The 15,407-nt window shown below is 33.5% G+C and overlaps 3 protein-coding genes and 1 non-coding gene across 4 annotated transcripts; 3 read left to right on the top strand and 1 right to left on the bottom strand.

Annotated features, from left to right (window-relative positions):
* Nucleotides 1-35: 35 nt before the first annotated feature.
* On the bottom strand, nucleotides 36-106 carry TRNAG-CCC. Its single transcript has one exon. It is a non-coding gene; the product is annotated as a tRNA-Gly (tRNA).
* An 87-nt stretch (nucleotides 107-193) lies between these two features.
* Nucleotides 194-692, top strand: LOC18030706. The gene has a single exon (XM_006413420.2). It carries the CDS (start codon nucleotides 279-281, stop codon nucleotides 522-524), a length of 246 nt encoding a protein of 81 aa, XP_006413483.2. The 5' UTR covers nucleotides 194-278; the 3' UTR covers nucleotides 525-692.
* A 745-nt stretch (nucleotides 693-1,437) lies between these two features.
* LOC18030705 (trehalase) lies at nucleotides 1,438-4,484 on the top strand. Its single transcript, XM_006413419.2, has 11 exons — nucleotides 1,438-2,183; nucleotides 2,301-2,420; nucleotides 2,513-2,628; nucleotides 2,722-2,822; nucleotides 2,910-3,019; nucleotides 3,095-3,167; nucleotides 3,277-3,438; nucleotides 3,518-3,605; nucleotides 3,686-3,785; nucleotides 3,890-4,103; nucleotides 4,255-4,484. The coding sequence occupies exons 1-11, from the start codon at nucleotides 1,480-1,482 to the stop codon at nucleotides 4,336-4,338; spliced, it is 1,872 nt and encodes a 623-aa protein (XP_006413482.1). The 5' UTR covers nucleotides 1,438-1,479; the 3' UTR covers nucleotides 4,339-4,484.
* A 7,990-nt stretch (nucleotides 4,485-12,474) lies between these two features.
* On the top strand, nucleotides 12,475-15,407 carry LOC18030704 (short-chain dehydrogenase TIC 32, chloroplastic). The gene is made up of 8 exons (XM_006413418.2): nucleotides 12,475-12,830; nucleotides 12,923-13,154; nucleotides 13,446-13,525; nucleotides 13,653-13,809; nucleotides 14,156-14,237; nucleotides 14,626-14,713; nucleotides 14,800-14,846; nucleotides 14,959-15,407. The coding sequence occupies exons 1-8, from the start codon at nucleotides 12,710-12,712 to the stop codon at nucleotides 15,151-15,153; spliced, it is 1,002 nt and encodes a 333-aa protein (XP_006413481.1). The 5' UTR covers nucleotides 12,475-12,709; the 3' UTR covers nucleotides 15,154-15,407.

Below are 15,407 nucleotides of genomic sequence, written 5' to 3'. Positions count from 1 at the left end.
GAAAAAAACCCATACTAAAAATAAAAGTTCAAAATTGCGCATCCAGGGAATCGAACCCTGGTCAGTACCGTGGGAGGGTACTATGATACCACTACACCAGATGCGCTGGCTTTGATCAATTGATCCCTAACTTATTTATAATGCCTTTGTTAAATCTCTACCCCGTATAATGCCTTTTGTATTTATCGTCAAAATCTTCCCCAATCTGCTCGTTCTCCTCTAATCAAATCGACGAATTTTCCCACACCACGATCTTCCTCTTCTGAAACCCTAATCGGATGGGGGAGGCCATGGAAAGAAGCACCTCTATCACCACCAACGTAAGCACGACTTCCATGGAGAAGATCGATCAGGTGGCGAGCTGGGTCAGCGCCACCGTCATCTCCGCTTTCTTCAATTCCCTCGAACGCTGTTCCTGCGTCAATCTCTCAACCTCCCATGACGACGAAGACGAAGACGGCGAGGAGTCTTACCACCGTCCCCTTGCTCTATCCGCCGCTCCTCATCCAAACGACATCGTTTAGCTCCGTTTTGACCTCCGGTAATGAAATCTTTTCGTTGTAATGCTATGGTAATTTCAGACGTTTTGAATTGTAAATGTGAGACTCGACATTTGAATTTTTTTAAAAAAAATGTTCTGTTTGTTTTTACCTGATTATACTTGGTTTTGAATGAATACCATATGTTTGATGTTTTGAAGATCATTTGTTTAAAGTTTCTTTTGTGATAAAAGGTGTGTAAAACAAATTCCACTCATTTTGCTGGAGGAAAATGGAAAATAGAACAATTTTAAAAGGAGCATTGTCCTCTACTAATTTGGAGATGAACAAGTATAGAATACAAATTTTTCCTCTAACTTCCATATTCCACTAATTTATTTTCCACTGTTATAATTTTCCATTGTTCATTTATTTTGTGCAACCGATAATCAGAGATCTGTTGCATAGTTTCAAATTCAATAAATGTGATTTCAGAACTAATGTCTCCACACAGAACGAACTAAGTGGCCTGAGGTTTGGTAAAAAGGAGGAAAGAATTCAACGATTCAGAGTTAATGTCGTGTTTGATTTGAACTGCCTCGTTTTTGTTTCCTTAGGAGTGAAGACATCTTTTGTTTGTCTTTTACTGAATCACGATGATAAAAACAACGTCTTTGTCATTTGTAACATGTATTATAGGACCACATGAGTTACTGAATCTCACTTGGGATCCAAAACAAAGTTTTTGATAGATTGTTTTCTTCTTTTGAGTCATTGACCTCTTTGGAAACTGATGTTGCTTTTATAAGAAAGTTCTCAATTTCCAACAAAGCTTTATCAGTAAAAAATCTAAATTGTTCTCATCCTGAGACAACCAATTAGAATGATCCATCTGAGTCAGCCAAAGGGTTTTTAGCTGTATTTATTTCCAACTTAACTCCTCTTTCCTTTTCGGGTTGCGTTATTTCTAAAAACCCTAGTCAAATTCAAACACTTGGCAATGAATCTACGCAAACACAACCCTAATGATCCAATATCCACACACTTATCATCCTTATCTTTTCCCTATGAATTCCTCCACTCTTTTCCTCTCTTTGCTTCCATTTTACCTCAAACGAAACGTCTCACTCCTCTGTTCTTATTCTTCTTCCTCTGTTTTTCTTTTGTTACTTCCATGGCGGTTTTGGACACAAACTCGGACTCAGGTCCTGTTATCCCCACAACACCACTCGTCACTTTCCTCCAGCGCGTGCAGCTCACGGCACTCCGTTCCTACCCGAAAACCCTAACCCCTGACCCTAAATCCTACATTGATCTATCTCTCAAGCTCCCTCACGATCTCTCCACCGTCGAGACAGCCTTCGACGATCTCACGAGCGAATCACGTGACCTGTCAGTGCCAGTCGACAAGCTTGAAAAATTCGTCGACCAATACTTCGACGGCGCAGGGGAAGATCTGGTGCACCACGAACCAGAGGATTTCGTCTCAGATCCCTCCGGGTTCCTCCTTAACGTGGAGAACGAGCAAGTCAGGGAATGGGCGCGTGAGGTGCACGGTCTGTGGACAACACTGAGCCGCAGAGTTTCTGATGCCGTGAGAGAGTCTCCTGAACGGCACACGCTTCTACAGTTGCCGGAACCGGTTATCATTCCCGGTTCGAGGTTCAGAGAGGTCTATTACTGGGATTCTTACTGGGTCATCAAGTCAGTGATTCATACTTTCAAATCAAATATATATATTTTCTATTTGATTATTATTCCTCTTGTCTTACACGAGCTCACGTGTCAATGTCATGTTATGTGTGCTTTTTGCACGTGCAGAGGACTCTTGACGAGTAAGATGCACACTACGGCCAAAGGGTTAGTGACAAATCTGATGTCTCTTGTGGAGACTTATGGTTACGCTCTCAACGGGGCCAGAGCTTATTACACTAACCGAAGGTAACCCAAAAAATCTTGATATTCTCATTTTTCTTACAGAAACTAAAAGTTATGTTAATAGAAAATAAATTGTTATGTTTTTTTGTTACAAGCCAACCACCTCTATTGAGCTCAATGGTCTATGAGATTTATAATGTAACAAAAGATGAGGAGCTTGTGAAGAAAGCTATCCCTGTGCTTCTCAAAGAGTACGATTTTTGGAACTCAGGTTAGTTTTAGCTACTTTGTTATAATGGTTTAGCTCATCTTAAAGATTTATTTGTTAGATCTAATGCTGGCTCTGTTATATTTTGTTTTGTAGGAAAGCATAAGGTGGTTATTCGAGACGCTAGTGGTTATGATCACATTTTAAGCCGTTATTACGCCATGTGGAACATGCCAAGACCTGAATCCTCTGTTTTCGTATGTTTCTTGTCTCTTTGCCGTAGGTTTTACTGTTGTTTTTCTACCGGGTAAAATAAGTTGACTCTCTCTATGTGTGTACCACAGGATCAAGAATCCGCTTCAGGGTTTTCGAGTACGTTAGAGAAACAGCGTTTCCATCGAGATATAGCCACGGCTGCTGAATCAGGATGCGATTTCAGCACGCGATGGATGAGGTTATTTAATTAAAACTGTGATTAGTATATGTTACTGTCACTGATTTTATCTAATATCAAAATTAATTTATGCAGGGATCCACCTAATTTCACAACAATGGCTACAACTTCAGTCGTACCTGTTGATCTTAACGTCTTTCTTTTCAAGGTTTCCACTTTCTTGATCATAACTCTCTTTTTAAATACGCTTCTTGCACACACAAAAATACGCGAATATGCTCTTTAACAAGCATTTGAATGTGATATGATTGTTGTAGATGGAACTCGATATAGCTTTCATGATGGAGGTTTCTGGGGATGAAAATGGTAGAGAGCGATTTGTGAAAGCGTCAGAAGCGAGAGTGAAAGCCTTTGAAACCGTGTTTTGGAACGAGAAAGCAGGGCAGTGGCTAGATTACTGGCTTTCCTCCAATGGTGATGTAAGTTAGTTACAATTTCGCATTTCTAATTAGTATACTTGATGAGAAATCACTGAGTGTATGTGTTTGTTCTCTTCAGGAGCCTGAGATATGGAAAGCTGAGAGCCAGAACACCAATGTTTTTGCATCTAACTTTGCTCCAATCTGGATTAATTCCTTCCATTTAGGTTAAACTCTGTCTACTTATATATATGTACTCATGTTCATATCTTTTTGTGTATTAAAAGTTTATTTTTGTAACATGTAGATGAAAATCTGGTCAAGAAAGTTTTGAAAGCTCTGAAAAACTCAGGGCTCATCGCTCCCGCTGGAATCCTAACCTCTTTGACAAACTCGGGACAACAGTGGTAAAATGAAACTTGTGGTTCAAGTTTTCACTTTGAATCTTTCTTTATATAATTAGTTTATAAAGCAGTTCTTGTATATTAAGATTTTGGTCGCATTGGAACAGGGATTCTCCGAATGGATGGGCACCGCAACAAGAGATGATCGTGACAGGGCTCGCGAGATCAGGTCTAAAGGAGGCTAAAGAGATGGCAGAGGAGATTGCGAGGAGATGGATCAGAAGCAGCTATCGTGTTTACAAGACAAGTGGGACTATTCATGAGAAGCTCAATGTTTCAGAGTTTGGTCAATATGGTGGTGGAGGAGAATATAAGCCACAGGTAAAACCATTTTTTGTTTAATTTAATTTATGAGTTTTGAGAGTCTATTTCTCAAAAAGAAGTATAAGGGCTAATTTTACATTGTTAAATTAGCATTCTTGTTGACTTTATTCCAAGTTTGTTGACTTTGTTAATGTTGCGAAAATTGCAGACGGGATTTGGATGGTCCAACGGGGTTATATTAGCATTTTTGGAGGAGTTTGGATGGCCCTCTGACCTCAGCATCGAACCGTAGATTTACTGCTTTGGTATTAAACATTAAATAAAGGAAATACTCATTTTTATCTCATATAAACTTTTTTACCAGAAAACTTATAAGACTTTATGGTAATGACAATTTGATCGTAGCTTCTTTGTTGTGGATCTTTTGGGGTTTTCTCTCAGAATGTTTTAGAGTTCGAAATGATATTATGATAAAAGGTCTAGTTGAAAAAAGGAAATTCAAAGTTTATTTTTGTAATAGATTTTCTAATGGTAAATGTGTCGAACCAAGCAAGATGATCCTAAACTGGGAACCTCACTTAACACGGATTGACTTATATTTTAGATTTTTGGTAAGCCATGAAATTACGAGCTTTAGCCTCTTGTGATTTATATAAAAAAAAATAATTACAAAATTCTAATCCAGTTCTTTTTGCTGTTAGTCAAATAAATTCTAATCCAATTCTAAAGCAATCAATAACAGAACCAAACCGTCAGTATTTTTGAAATCTTCTCAAGCTGAATATATATCTACTACAAACAACGAAAAATTGTAACCTGGTTCATACATATTGTTAAATCGAAATCTGCGTAAGCTATAAAACGAATTAGGGGGCTTTGGGGTGGATACAATACAAGCATAAGATTCAAAACATAATATTACAAGATATATGAATGAAAGTCTAATTAGCCAAGAAAAAATAGTATATGTAGAGTAAGCATCTACTGGTACATGGAAAAACTGGTGGATTCAGTTGGTTACACGTGGTAATAAGATGACATATCAAATTAAGATATTCATAATATCTTCTCTGCCTAAACCACTTTATAGATTCTTTGGAGTAATGGACAAACTAACTTCCCTTTTGGTGTCCTTGAAATGTAAATCTGGAAAACAAAATTCTCCAATATTCAAAATAAGTAGCTGTTAACAAATCAACAGTATGTCGTTTATTTAAGGATGTAAGAGATATGCAACTGATAGATGTGGTGTTATATCTAAGATCATAATTGGAACATGTACTAGCTATTAATACTAATACTAATACTAGTACATGTTCTTTTGACCATGGATATAAGATTAAGTGAGATTTCAGAAAGGCGACAAAATGCATAAAGAAAGTAACTGAAATTTAAGTTTACGCACTTATAATATTTGTGTTTACCTTAAATTTATTAAGAACAAAAAATACAGTGTTTAGAGTTTTCTACTTGCAAAACTCACAATTTGGTTTAAGGGCGGGCCGGGCAAAAGAGTGGCAATCATTGAAGAAGTTGTCCTTTTCTTTCTATTTTAAAAATACTTTTAGTCATTTTAAAAAATCATCTCACTTTGATCCCATCTAAGAAATTACACCGTATAGAATTCCACGATTTATCAAACCGAAACTCTTGAATTTTATAATGTTTGATCTTGATGCTACTCCAACGGTTGTGATTCCTTGTATGTTGAAAAGGGATTAGCTTTTGTGTAATCTACTTGTTATTAAAAAAAAAAATCACTAAATGATTAACATTGTTTAAATGAAAAAACGAACATAATAGTGTGAATCGATCAAAAATTAGGAAAATTCATTCAAAACTCCCGAAACATATCATTGCGGCACCGGCACGCAAAGCTGCGGCTACGAGCAAGAAAAATCGGCTTGCCCAGCTAAAGCCATGTCTACATACTAAGTCGAGAGCAATAAACTAATCAATTCACAATAAATTATGACTAGAAATCCATGGAAACTAACACTTAATTTGGTGTTATTTGAGTTGTTGGATTCAGATGGGTGAGTGGGAGCTGAATTATAATTAGAAGTTACTTAAATAAGTGACTAATGACTAATGAGTACTCAAAAGTGGTTTATAGTCAAATATAGTTGGCAGCAAATATATATTTAGTTTAGGAATTTCGTTTAATCCGTAGTTATATTTAATTTAAGTTAGAAAAGGTATGTATAAGTTGGAAAAAGGTGATCATAAACAGAATCTCCGAATGTATGAATCAGATTGTACTAGACGTAAAAGAAATATTGCAGCTTGTTTGATTAATTAGACTCATTTTTATTTTAAAACTAACCCTTTTGTTATACCTTTTAGTTGTCATCTAAGATAAGAGTACGTTCAGCTTTGTGTTGGCATTACTTGTTACTAATTGTTAAAATAATGAAGAAAGTTAGTAGTTCCCCTTTTAAAAAACCAACTAATGTGCTTTGAAGAAAATTTAAATCACCAGTATACGGTGTTTTCTTTTACTTGTGGCACTGACAGATTGCGATAGATCAAAACGACGTCGACTACGACGTTCAGAAACCAAGTAAAAAGTTGTCCATAAAGATGGTTGTTGGTGTAATGGTGTTGTTAACGTCTAGCATGGTTTGGTTACTGAAATTCTAAGAAACACTTTTTGAACAACGGGGTCATCGTAGAGCAACACTTCTCTTTTCTAGCAACACTCCCTATCGTTGTTTTCATTTGTTACTTGTTGTGAATCTTGTGATCATCGTCGTTTCTTTTATTTTTAAAGATGTGATCACCGTCGTTTTGTTCTGTCACAATAGCGACAAACACAAAAACAAATACATAAAATCAGTTTTGAGTATTTACTGTATTTTGTGATATGAGCAGAAATTTTAAAATGTTAACCAATACACACCGAAAAGTAGTTCATCAATAATAATCAAATAATGTACCGTTAACTTTTCACTTTTATTAATTTCTACTTTGTCTTAAATTTGACAACAATAAGTCTAAGAAATAATTCTTTTGGTAATTTACTTATTTTAGTTGGCCGTTAACTACTTTTAGAATCGGGAACACAAGTTGCAGTTATATAAAAATCTTGGCTATAAACTTAAAATCAAATTCAAAAATACCAATAGGGTGGAAAATAATGGTTAATAGTTTAGATTATGCCAACGAATTATGCATAGAGAATCTTCCGTCCAAGTAGGGATTGGTTTGCTGCTGGTCAAAATTCATTTTGCTTCCCAAAACCCCATGTGCACTTTCTCATTAGTCAAACTTAAACACGTTTAACTTTGAAAATAAAATAAAATCATTTAACCTTTTATTTTAATAACCGTTTGTAATAAATTATAGAATACGGACTATGTCTTTCCCTCTTCATACCAAAAAAACTTTTATAGAATACGGACTGTTCGATTGTTTTTGTTAGTTTCAGTTTCAGTTTAGCATGGCTGAATTGTTTCGGTAATAATTATTCTTACATCTTAAAAACCATTTATTGTTTTAGTCAAACACATCCTGAATGCCAGAGGGATACATTAACAAACAAAACTATTTTATTTTGTAAGTTGCATATGCTTTTGCCATTTTCAAATTTTTTTTTTTTGTAAATATGTTTTCATTGGGTAAACGTAAAACATAATGATTTAACAAACACCAATGATAACACTACCGAACCCCAACGGCCAAATCAAATCAACTTCCCGATCTTTTTTTGTTTGCTAATATTTTCATATGTGATCTATGAACGTAGGAGCTGGACCACGAGTACCATTAGGTAAGTGTTGAACATTTGCGTTTTAGCTGTTTTCGCTTCATCCCCGTGTAGATATGAGTCTTGTAATGTACGAATTCATGATTAACTAATCAAATTATCATAATTATTTTATATTAAACCTCAAAATAGCTATCCAAGTCATCATTATATAAAACACATGTAAGTGTGAAGAATGGTACGTAACATCTATTCTTCTTTATGAATATTGGATATATACAGGTAGTAAGTTTTGAAACATTGGCCTAAGGCCAAATTTTTTTTAACATCTTGAAAAGCTTATTTATTTTTACCAAAAATATAAAATATTATAATTTGAAAGGTATATATATACTTTTAAAGCTTAAAAATATATATTTTCATATTACAACATAGTTTCTATATTTTTTTCATATAAAAAATAGTTAAAAACAAAATTAAAATATCAAAACAAAACTAAAATATTAAAAAAAAGTAGTATAAGATGTTAAATCTCTAACTGTGGTATTTGTATATTTTTCTCTCTTAATTTTTTTGTATTTTTGGAAATTTGTTTAGGGTCTCAATTAATGTGGACACGACTCTGGATATATATATTGGAGCAAAGTAGATTTCTTAATGTATTTTTATTAATTTCTACTAATAATTAAACAATTTAAATATTTTAAAAAATCAGTTTATATTGTGACAGATTGTGTTATATATCTATGATTGATGTATGTAACCATATATTGTCCCATGACACCTTTTCGCTTGATAAGTAAGCGCCATTCCATTCGCTATCATGAGGAACTTTACCTTTTTTCTAATTATAACAAAAGAGAAACGCATTAGCCAGAAAAGAAAATTCATCATAGAAAACAATACAAAAGGTACTTTACAATTCAGTAGAATATGTCATATTGATAACTGATTAGATAACGACGCATATAATTTTATCAATATCATCATTCTCATTTCTTAATAGATGGTTTGGTAAGAATGTTGAAACTGTCAGTAGGAGATTCTCAATAACCATTTTTCGGGAAACAAATTGCAGGGATGATACATTTTGGTTACGTAATAAATATTAGTTGACCTTTACAAAAACTAGGTTACTGGATATAAAACTATAGAAGCAAAGAGTCTCTTATACATAAAGTCTCTGACAAAACCAGAGCACTCAGTGTAGACTAGATCAAAAGGAGTACTTTCAACACATACACATTGACACATTGTCTCGAGATAAAAAAAGTGGGTAACACTGGTTGAGAGTACGAGTTCAAAATTCACTCAAAATTACTCTCGGTTTATAAGCTCAATCGAGCTACCATCATGTCAATGAGCTGGAATCTAGTACTCAAGAGACAATACAAACAAAAAATGACAAAGAAGCAGAAGCTTTGCATCCGTTTAATATCTATCTACCGTCGTTTGTTGCTATGATTTCTATGAAAGTGAACATATATATAGCATAAAGCTCTCGGATGTGAAACAAAAATTATCAAGAAATCTATATATACAATTATACATAAGTTCTAGGGTTTTTGAAATGTGTTTAAACTTCAAAGGTTGTAGAAATATGCCATTTTAATGGATTTAGCGATGAATCCCGTAAATTCCACATGGTAGAGACTAGAGACACAAGAAATATAATGAGATAATATTAAACGACATGTGTATACAGTGATAGAGTTAAGTGGAATAATATGAAAGTTAAGAAAATATGATCATTCGATTGACTCCTCTACAATTTAATCAAAATTTGCTTTAAACTTGGTTTATTTTCAATATTTTTTAAAGCAACGAGTAGAAAACAAATTTCAGGACTTCCATATTGAAAAAAGTTAAATTCGAACAGAATGCTGATAACCGTAAAATTCAATTCACTTTTATACCTATAGAAGCACGCGTATGTATTGTTACACCGGTTATATAAATTTGTGAAACAGTTTCGTATTTATATTTTAACTTTTGTTTTTCTCTAGTAAAGATGTTCATTCGTGAGAGGTGCATGTGAACTTTGTATTCAACAAGTTTTCGAACGTAATCATTGGATGACTCTTCACAAAAACTAATAACGAATAAAACAATTTAGAAGCCTTAAAAGATGGTATTGGATGTTACGGAGACATGATGAACACTGAATTATTGAAAAATGATTGATCGCTAATAATTAATAACCAAGCTAATTAGTAAACAAATTAAATAAATAATCAGTGACCGTGTTCCAAGGGAGAGGAGGAGCGATCCAGCACGCAGTTTGTAAAGCTCACGTGCGTAAACCTTCTTGCAAGATTCTTCTTTTGTAATTCTACTTCCCATATTGCCTCTCCTGCCGTTTCACATTTACCGCTTCAACTACTCGCCGGTCTCACTTTCGTCACCAAATTAACTGTTTTACTAGAAGAAAAAAATATGTAGTTCGAATGTCATTCATTTCTAATCTTTTTTTTTTTGGTTAACTTCTAATCATTTCTTTATCCGCATAGTATATAGTCCCTATATACGTTTTGACAAAAATTTACTAAACTATTACTCAAACGTAAAATCTATTACTCAAACGTAAAATCTATTTAACTGAATCCATTGTAACTTACTCAAATAACTTAATTGCATTTGTTTTTTTAAACCATTTCTCTGGTTATTGCAACATTTTGTTTTGTTTTTGTTTTAAGAACTTTGAGCATTATTATTTTAATGCACCGTACTTATTGTTTTGTAAACTAGACAGCATACTTAACATTATTCCTTTTTCTTTTTCTTTTTCTTTTTCATCAAACAACTATGGTTTCCGGTACTCCCAAGACCAGCGTTTCTTCCGAGATTGATATAGGAAAAATAATTAAATACACACATTATTTAATTATGATTATTTTGTTTAATTGAACTATTGAGGATTTGTAAATGAGGATAGAATAATGAGTTAATGAGTGGCACCAACTCACCAAGTATACAACTAATACGTCACCGATTGTATAATTGTCTCCTACAGGTGAGTCAAACCTTAGGCCTTTTGACCGTTAATATTTGCCTTCGACGACAATCTTTTCCGTTTTTTATTTGGTTCCCTTACATTGTTTTCCTTGTAGAAATATAAGCGCCAGTAACTGATTAGTAAACTCTTCCTGAGCTCGATAACTGAAAATTTAGTCATGGAAAATAGGAAAGAAAATCATTAATTTATAACCGAATCAGACTGACAACTATTTAATTATTTCGAATAAAAATAAGTAATTAGGTTTGACCCAAATGTTCATAAAGTATTCATCAATACATTGAGTGACATAATTTAAAAATTGATAATTACCAAAACCCACATGATAGCTCTCCTAAATGTAGATATAAAAAATCAACCCATACCAAAAGTTGATTATTTGTTTCCCATTACACCATTTATATGTTTTATTTTTCCTTTGAATAGTGAAGATTTTTTTTTCCTTCCAAATTTACATAAGTTCAAAAATAATAATTACCAAAACCCACATGATAGCTCTCTAAATATAGATATAATCATATAAAAAATCAACCCATACCAAAAGTTGATGATTTGACCATTGACATGTTTTAGGGGGTGTTATTGGAGAGTTGATTTATAAAGATTTTTAGAGTTTAAGATTCTATAGTTATTGGTTTGTGGATTTTTATATTCTTAATAGATTAATCTGTTATTCATTTAGAGATTATAAAAATCAGTTGTTATTGATATGATGATTTTTATAATCTAATCAAAATCCATTGTTATTCAAAAAGTCTGCATTTTAATGATTCTATGATTCTGTTATAATCTAGTGTTATTGGCATAATGATTCTTTGTAATTTAATTCCTAAATCATGATTCTCAAAATACTACTTATATCTCTTGGATTCTCAAAATCTGTCATATTAAAAAATTCTTAATAGATTGTTTAAATCCATAAAACTCTCTCTACATTTTACTAATCCAACAAAACTCTTAAAAATTTGACAAATCTCATAATTTTTAAAATCAACTAAAATCTTCATAAATCCAACTCCCAATAACCCCCCTTAATTTCCCTTCAATAGTTTAGATTTTTTCCATTTTTTAAAAGAATTTCTTAACCTTTATAGATTTAAAGTTTATTATGAAAAAAAAAGTGAAATGGATAAGTATGTAGCTAATTTTTGCTTTTTGTTTGGTCAAGAGACCTACCTTTTTAAAATGACTTTTGCTTGTTTTACAAAGGCACATTTTTATCTAATGATAGAAAATGTAATTTTTAGATGTTAATGTTACTGGTTGTAATATTTATGTGACTATAACAAATTCTCTTTTTTTCTTAATTAATAATCTTTAAAAGGAGATAAAATATCTTGCTCTTGGAGAAATTACCCTAGGCAATGTCTTTTTGATAAATTGGAAGCTTTTTTAAGAAGTTTTTAATTCAAAATAAAAGCTAAAATATTAAAAATAATTTAAATATATTTAAAACTAAACAATGTGAAACACTATTGTTGACAAATAATATTATAATAAAAATTAAAATATACTATTAATATATACAACTAGACCTACCACTGTGGAATTATTTAAACAGGAAGAGAGTACAAGAATGATAATTTAATTTTTTTACCGATCCTTTTGATAAAAGTTGTATCTGCCTTTTTTACTTCATCAATCAAAGTTGACTATAAATACCACACATTACTATTTCTTCTCATAACTCTCTCCCTTGCCAGGCGGCGTTGCCTACAAAAACCTGACAAGCGAAACAGAGAGTGAGAGAGTTTTCTCAGGATATCTCGTTTTACCATTATACCCTCATAACTGAAAACGGCAAATACGTTCCTTCTTCTTCTTCTTCTGTTTTTTTTTTTTTTTTTTTTTGTGGCTTTAATATTTTTTTGGGAAAGAGAAGAGAAGAGTCGTCAGTGAAATAACTGTCGCCTGTAACAGAAAATCTCCGACGGATAAATGATCGAGACTGGAAAATACCTTATCGGCGCCGCCGGTGCGAGCGGTTTCGGCTCTAAATCCACCGCAGATGAGGTGACGGAGAACTGCGACCTTCGTTCCACCACAGCGATAATCACCGGTGAGTTTTTTTCTCTCCGGTTCGAGTTGCCGGTGAGTCGATTCGTCGGGATTAATTCTCATTTTATTTTAAAAATGAATTTGGTGAAATAGGCGCGACGTCGGGGATCGGAGCGGAGACGGCGAGAGTGCTGGCGAAACGAGGAGCGAGGTTGATTTTTCCGGCGAGGAACGTGAAAGCTGCGGAGGAAGCGAAAGGAAAGATCGTCTCTGAGTTTCCGGAGACGGAGATCGTCGTTATGGAGCTTGATCTCAGTTCCATCTCCTCCGTTCGGAGTTTCGTCTCCGATTTCGAATCTCTCGATCTTCCTCTTAATCTTCTCATGTAAGCCAAATTCCTCATTAACCTTTTCCCTTTTCATTTTTTTAAAAAATCTTCTTCTGAAATTTCATGTTGGAGTATTATTTGTGTATATCTGCTTTTCAAAAACAAGTTTAACATAATCAAAATAATTTTGTATGCATGTGTATATATTTATACACGTATACGTGCGGCTGCTCCTGGGAATTTAAGTGAACAGAACATAATATCATTTCTTAATTTTTTGTATGAATCGGATTTGGTTTAAATGATTATCTTCACTGATTTCATTTTTGTATATAAATGTTGAATCAGAAACAACGCAGGGAAATTAGCACATGAACATGCAATATCCGAAGACGGGATCGAGATGACATTTGCTACTAATTATCTAGGTAATCTTTTCTTAATACGATTCCCTCACCTGTCTATGACAGATCTTAATTTCTCATTATACTAAGATTTTCTCTTTTTGTATTAATTTGCTTTCTTAATTATAACAAACTTTTAAAAAATCATCAGGCCATTTTCTCTTGACCAGTCTGTTGCTAAAGAAGATGATCCAAACGGCAGAAGAAACAGGAGTTCAAGGAAGGATCGTTAACGTCACGTCGGGTATTCACGGCTGGTTTTCCGGCGACTTGATAGGATATCTCCGGCTGATTTCCCAACCCAAGTGGTAAGGTTTCTTTTAATTCTGTCATCAAGAGGCTTTAAATGTTCCATGACATTTTCAAAGTCAAATTGAGAACGTAAATATGCAACGAACACATAGCTAGCTAGACGCTAAATATGAAAATATGTAGTAGGATTGGTGTTCTTGAAAGGTGAAAAATAATGTTGAGGAAAAATTACTTTCTTACCAAAGGAAAAAGCTGCGTAGTTGTTAATTTTTTGACTGATGAGTGACAGTAAGTTGATAGGAGGGTAATAAATGGGAAAAGGAAGCAAAGAGTTTTGACATTTTGGAAATGTAAATGTAATAGTCTTTATTTTTATTGTTTGATGTGTGGATGATCGATTAGTCAATTCGATGCGACACGTGCGTATGCTCTCTCGAAGCTAGCCAACGTTTTGCATACCAAGGAGCTCTCTTCTAGACTCCAGGTCTCTTTCTCTCCTCCTCTCTCTCTCTCTCTTATTTACATTCAAATTCATTACTCCCCCCAAAAGAAATTATTTTTTCCAAAAAAGAACCAAGAAGCATTGTGGTGGTAATTAATAACGTGTCATAATAATGGTCCAATTTCTGAAAGGCTTTTTGTCAAAAGGATTTATTGATTTTTTGAGTGTAAATGAAAGGTATGGGAAGTGGACAACAAGAAACCTAGATAGCTTAGGATCTATATAAAAAGAGTTAGTTAAGTCACACACTACATTTTTATTTTGACTTGTTGACCAAAGTTAGGATTAAGACAATCATGTGGGTTTTTTTACAAAAGTGATTAAAATTTATTATATGAAAAGTGAAGTTAATGGAATAGATAAATTGCAGAAAATTGGAGCGAACGTGACGGTAAACTGCGTACACCCAGGTGTTGTTAAAACCCGGTTAACAAGAGACCGGGAAGGCTTATTGACAGGTTGGTTTATCTTAATTTTTTGCCCCATAATATTAGCATATTGGTTTATCTAATTATATGATTTCTATTTGTCTTATCCTACTCAGATCTCGTCTTCTTCCTGGCTTCCAAGCTCCTAAAGACCGTCCCTCAGGTAATAAAATGTTTTTTTTTATTTAAAAAATATAATTGTTGTAACATAATCTGTGGTGGATAAGTTATCCTTTTTGTTTGTTAATGTTGTTTATTATTTTGGCATGGGTTAGGCAGCAGCAACGACGTGCTACGTGGCAACAAATTCAAGGTTGGTGAACGTATCCGGGAAGTACTTTACGGACTGTAATGAAACGACACCGTCTGGACTCGGATCTAACTCCTCCGAAGCTACCAAATTATGGGCTGCTTCTGAGATTCTGGTAACTCAACAACATTCCAAGGCCGGCTTCGACCCATTTAGCTAAAAATGAAAGAAAATAAGTAATTAGTTATCTTATTTTATACTCTTAGGAAAATATATATATTAAAATCTAATTAGCTTACGAAAAAATATGAAGCTTTAGTTAATCCCCGAATTTATACTGTAATCAAATATCTTATAAACATATATAGATGATAGATATTTCATACCATTAGATTTCTAATTCTATAGTACTAATGGGAAGCTGATGTGCATTATAGTCTTTGTTTATACTAATTATTATATAATTCAGAATTT

The sequence above is a fragment of the Eutrema salsugineum genome, unplaced genomic scaffold, assembly GCF_000478725.1.
Source record: "Eutrema salsugineum unplaced genomic scaffold, Eutsalg1_0 scaffold_1, whole genome shotgun sequence".
Lineage (NCBI taxonomy): Eukaryota > Viridiplantae > Streptophyta > Magnoliopsida > Brassicales > Brassicaceae > Eutrema > Eutrema salsugineum.
This window is presented reverse-complemented; position numbering and strand designations above follow the sequence as displayed.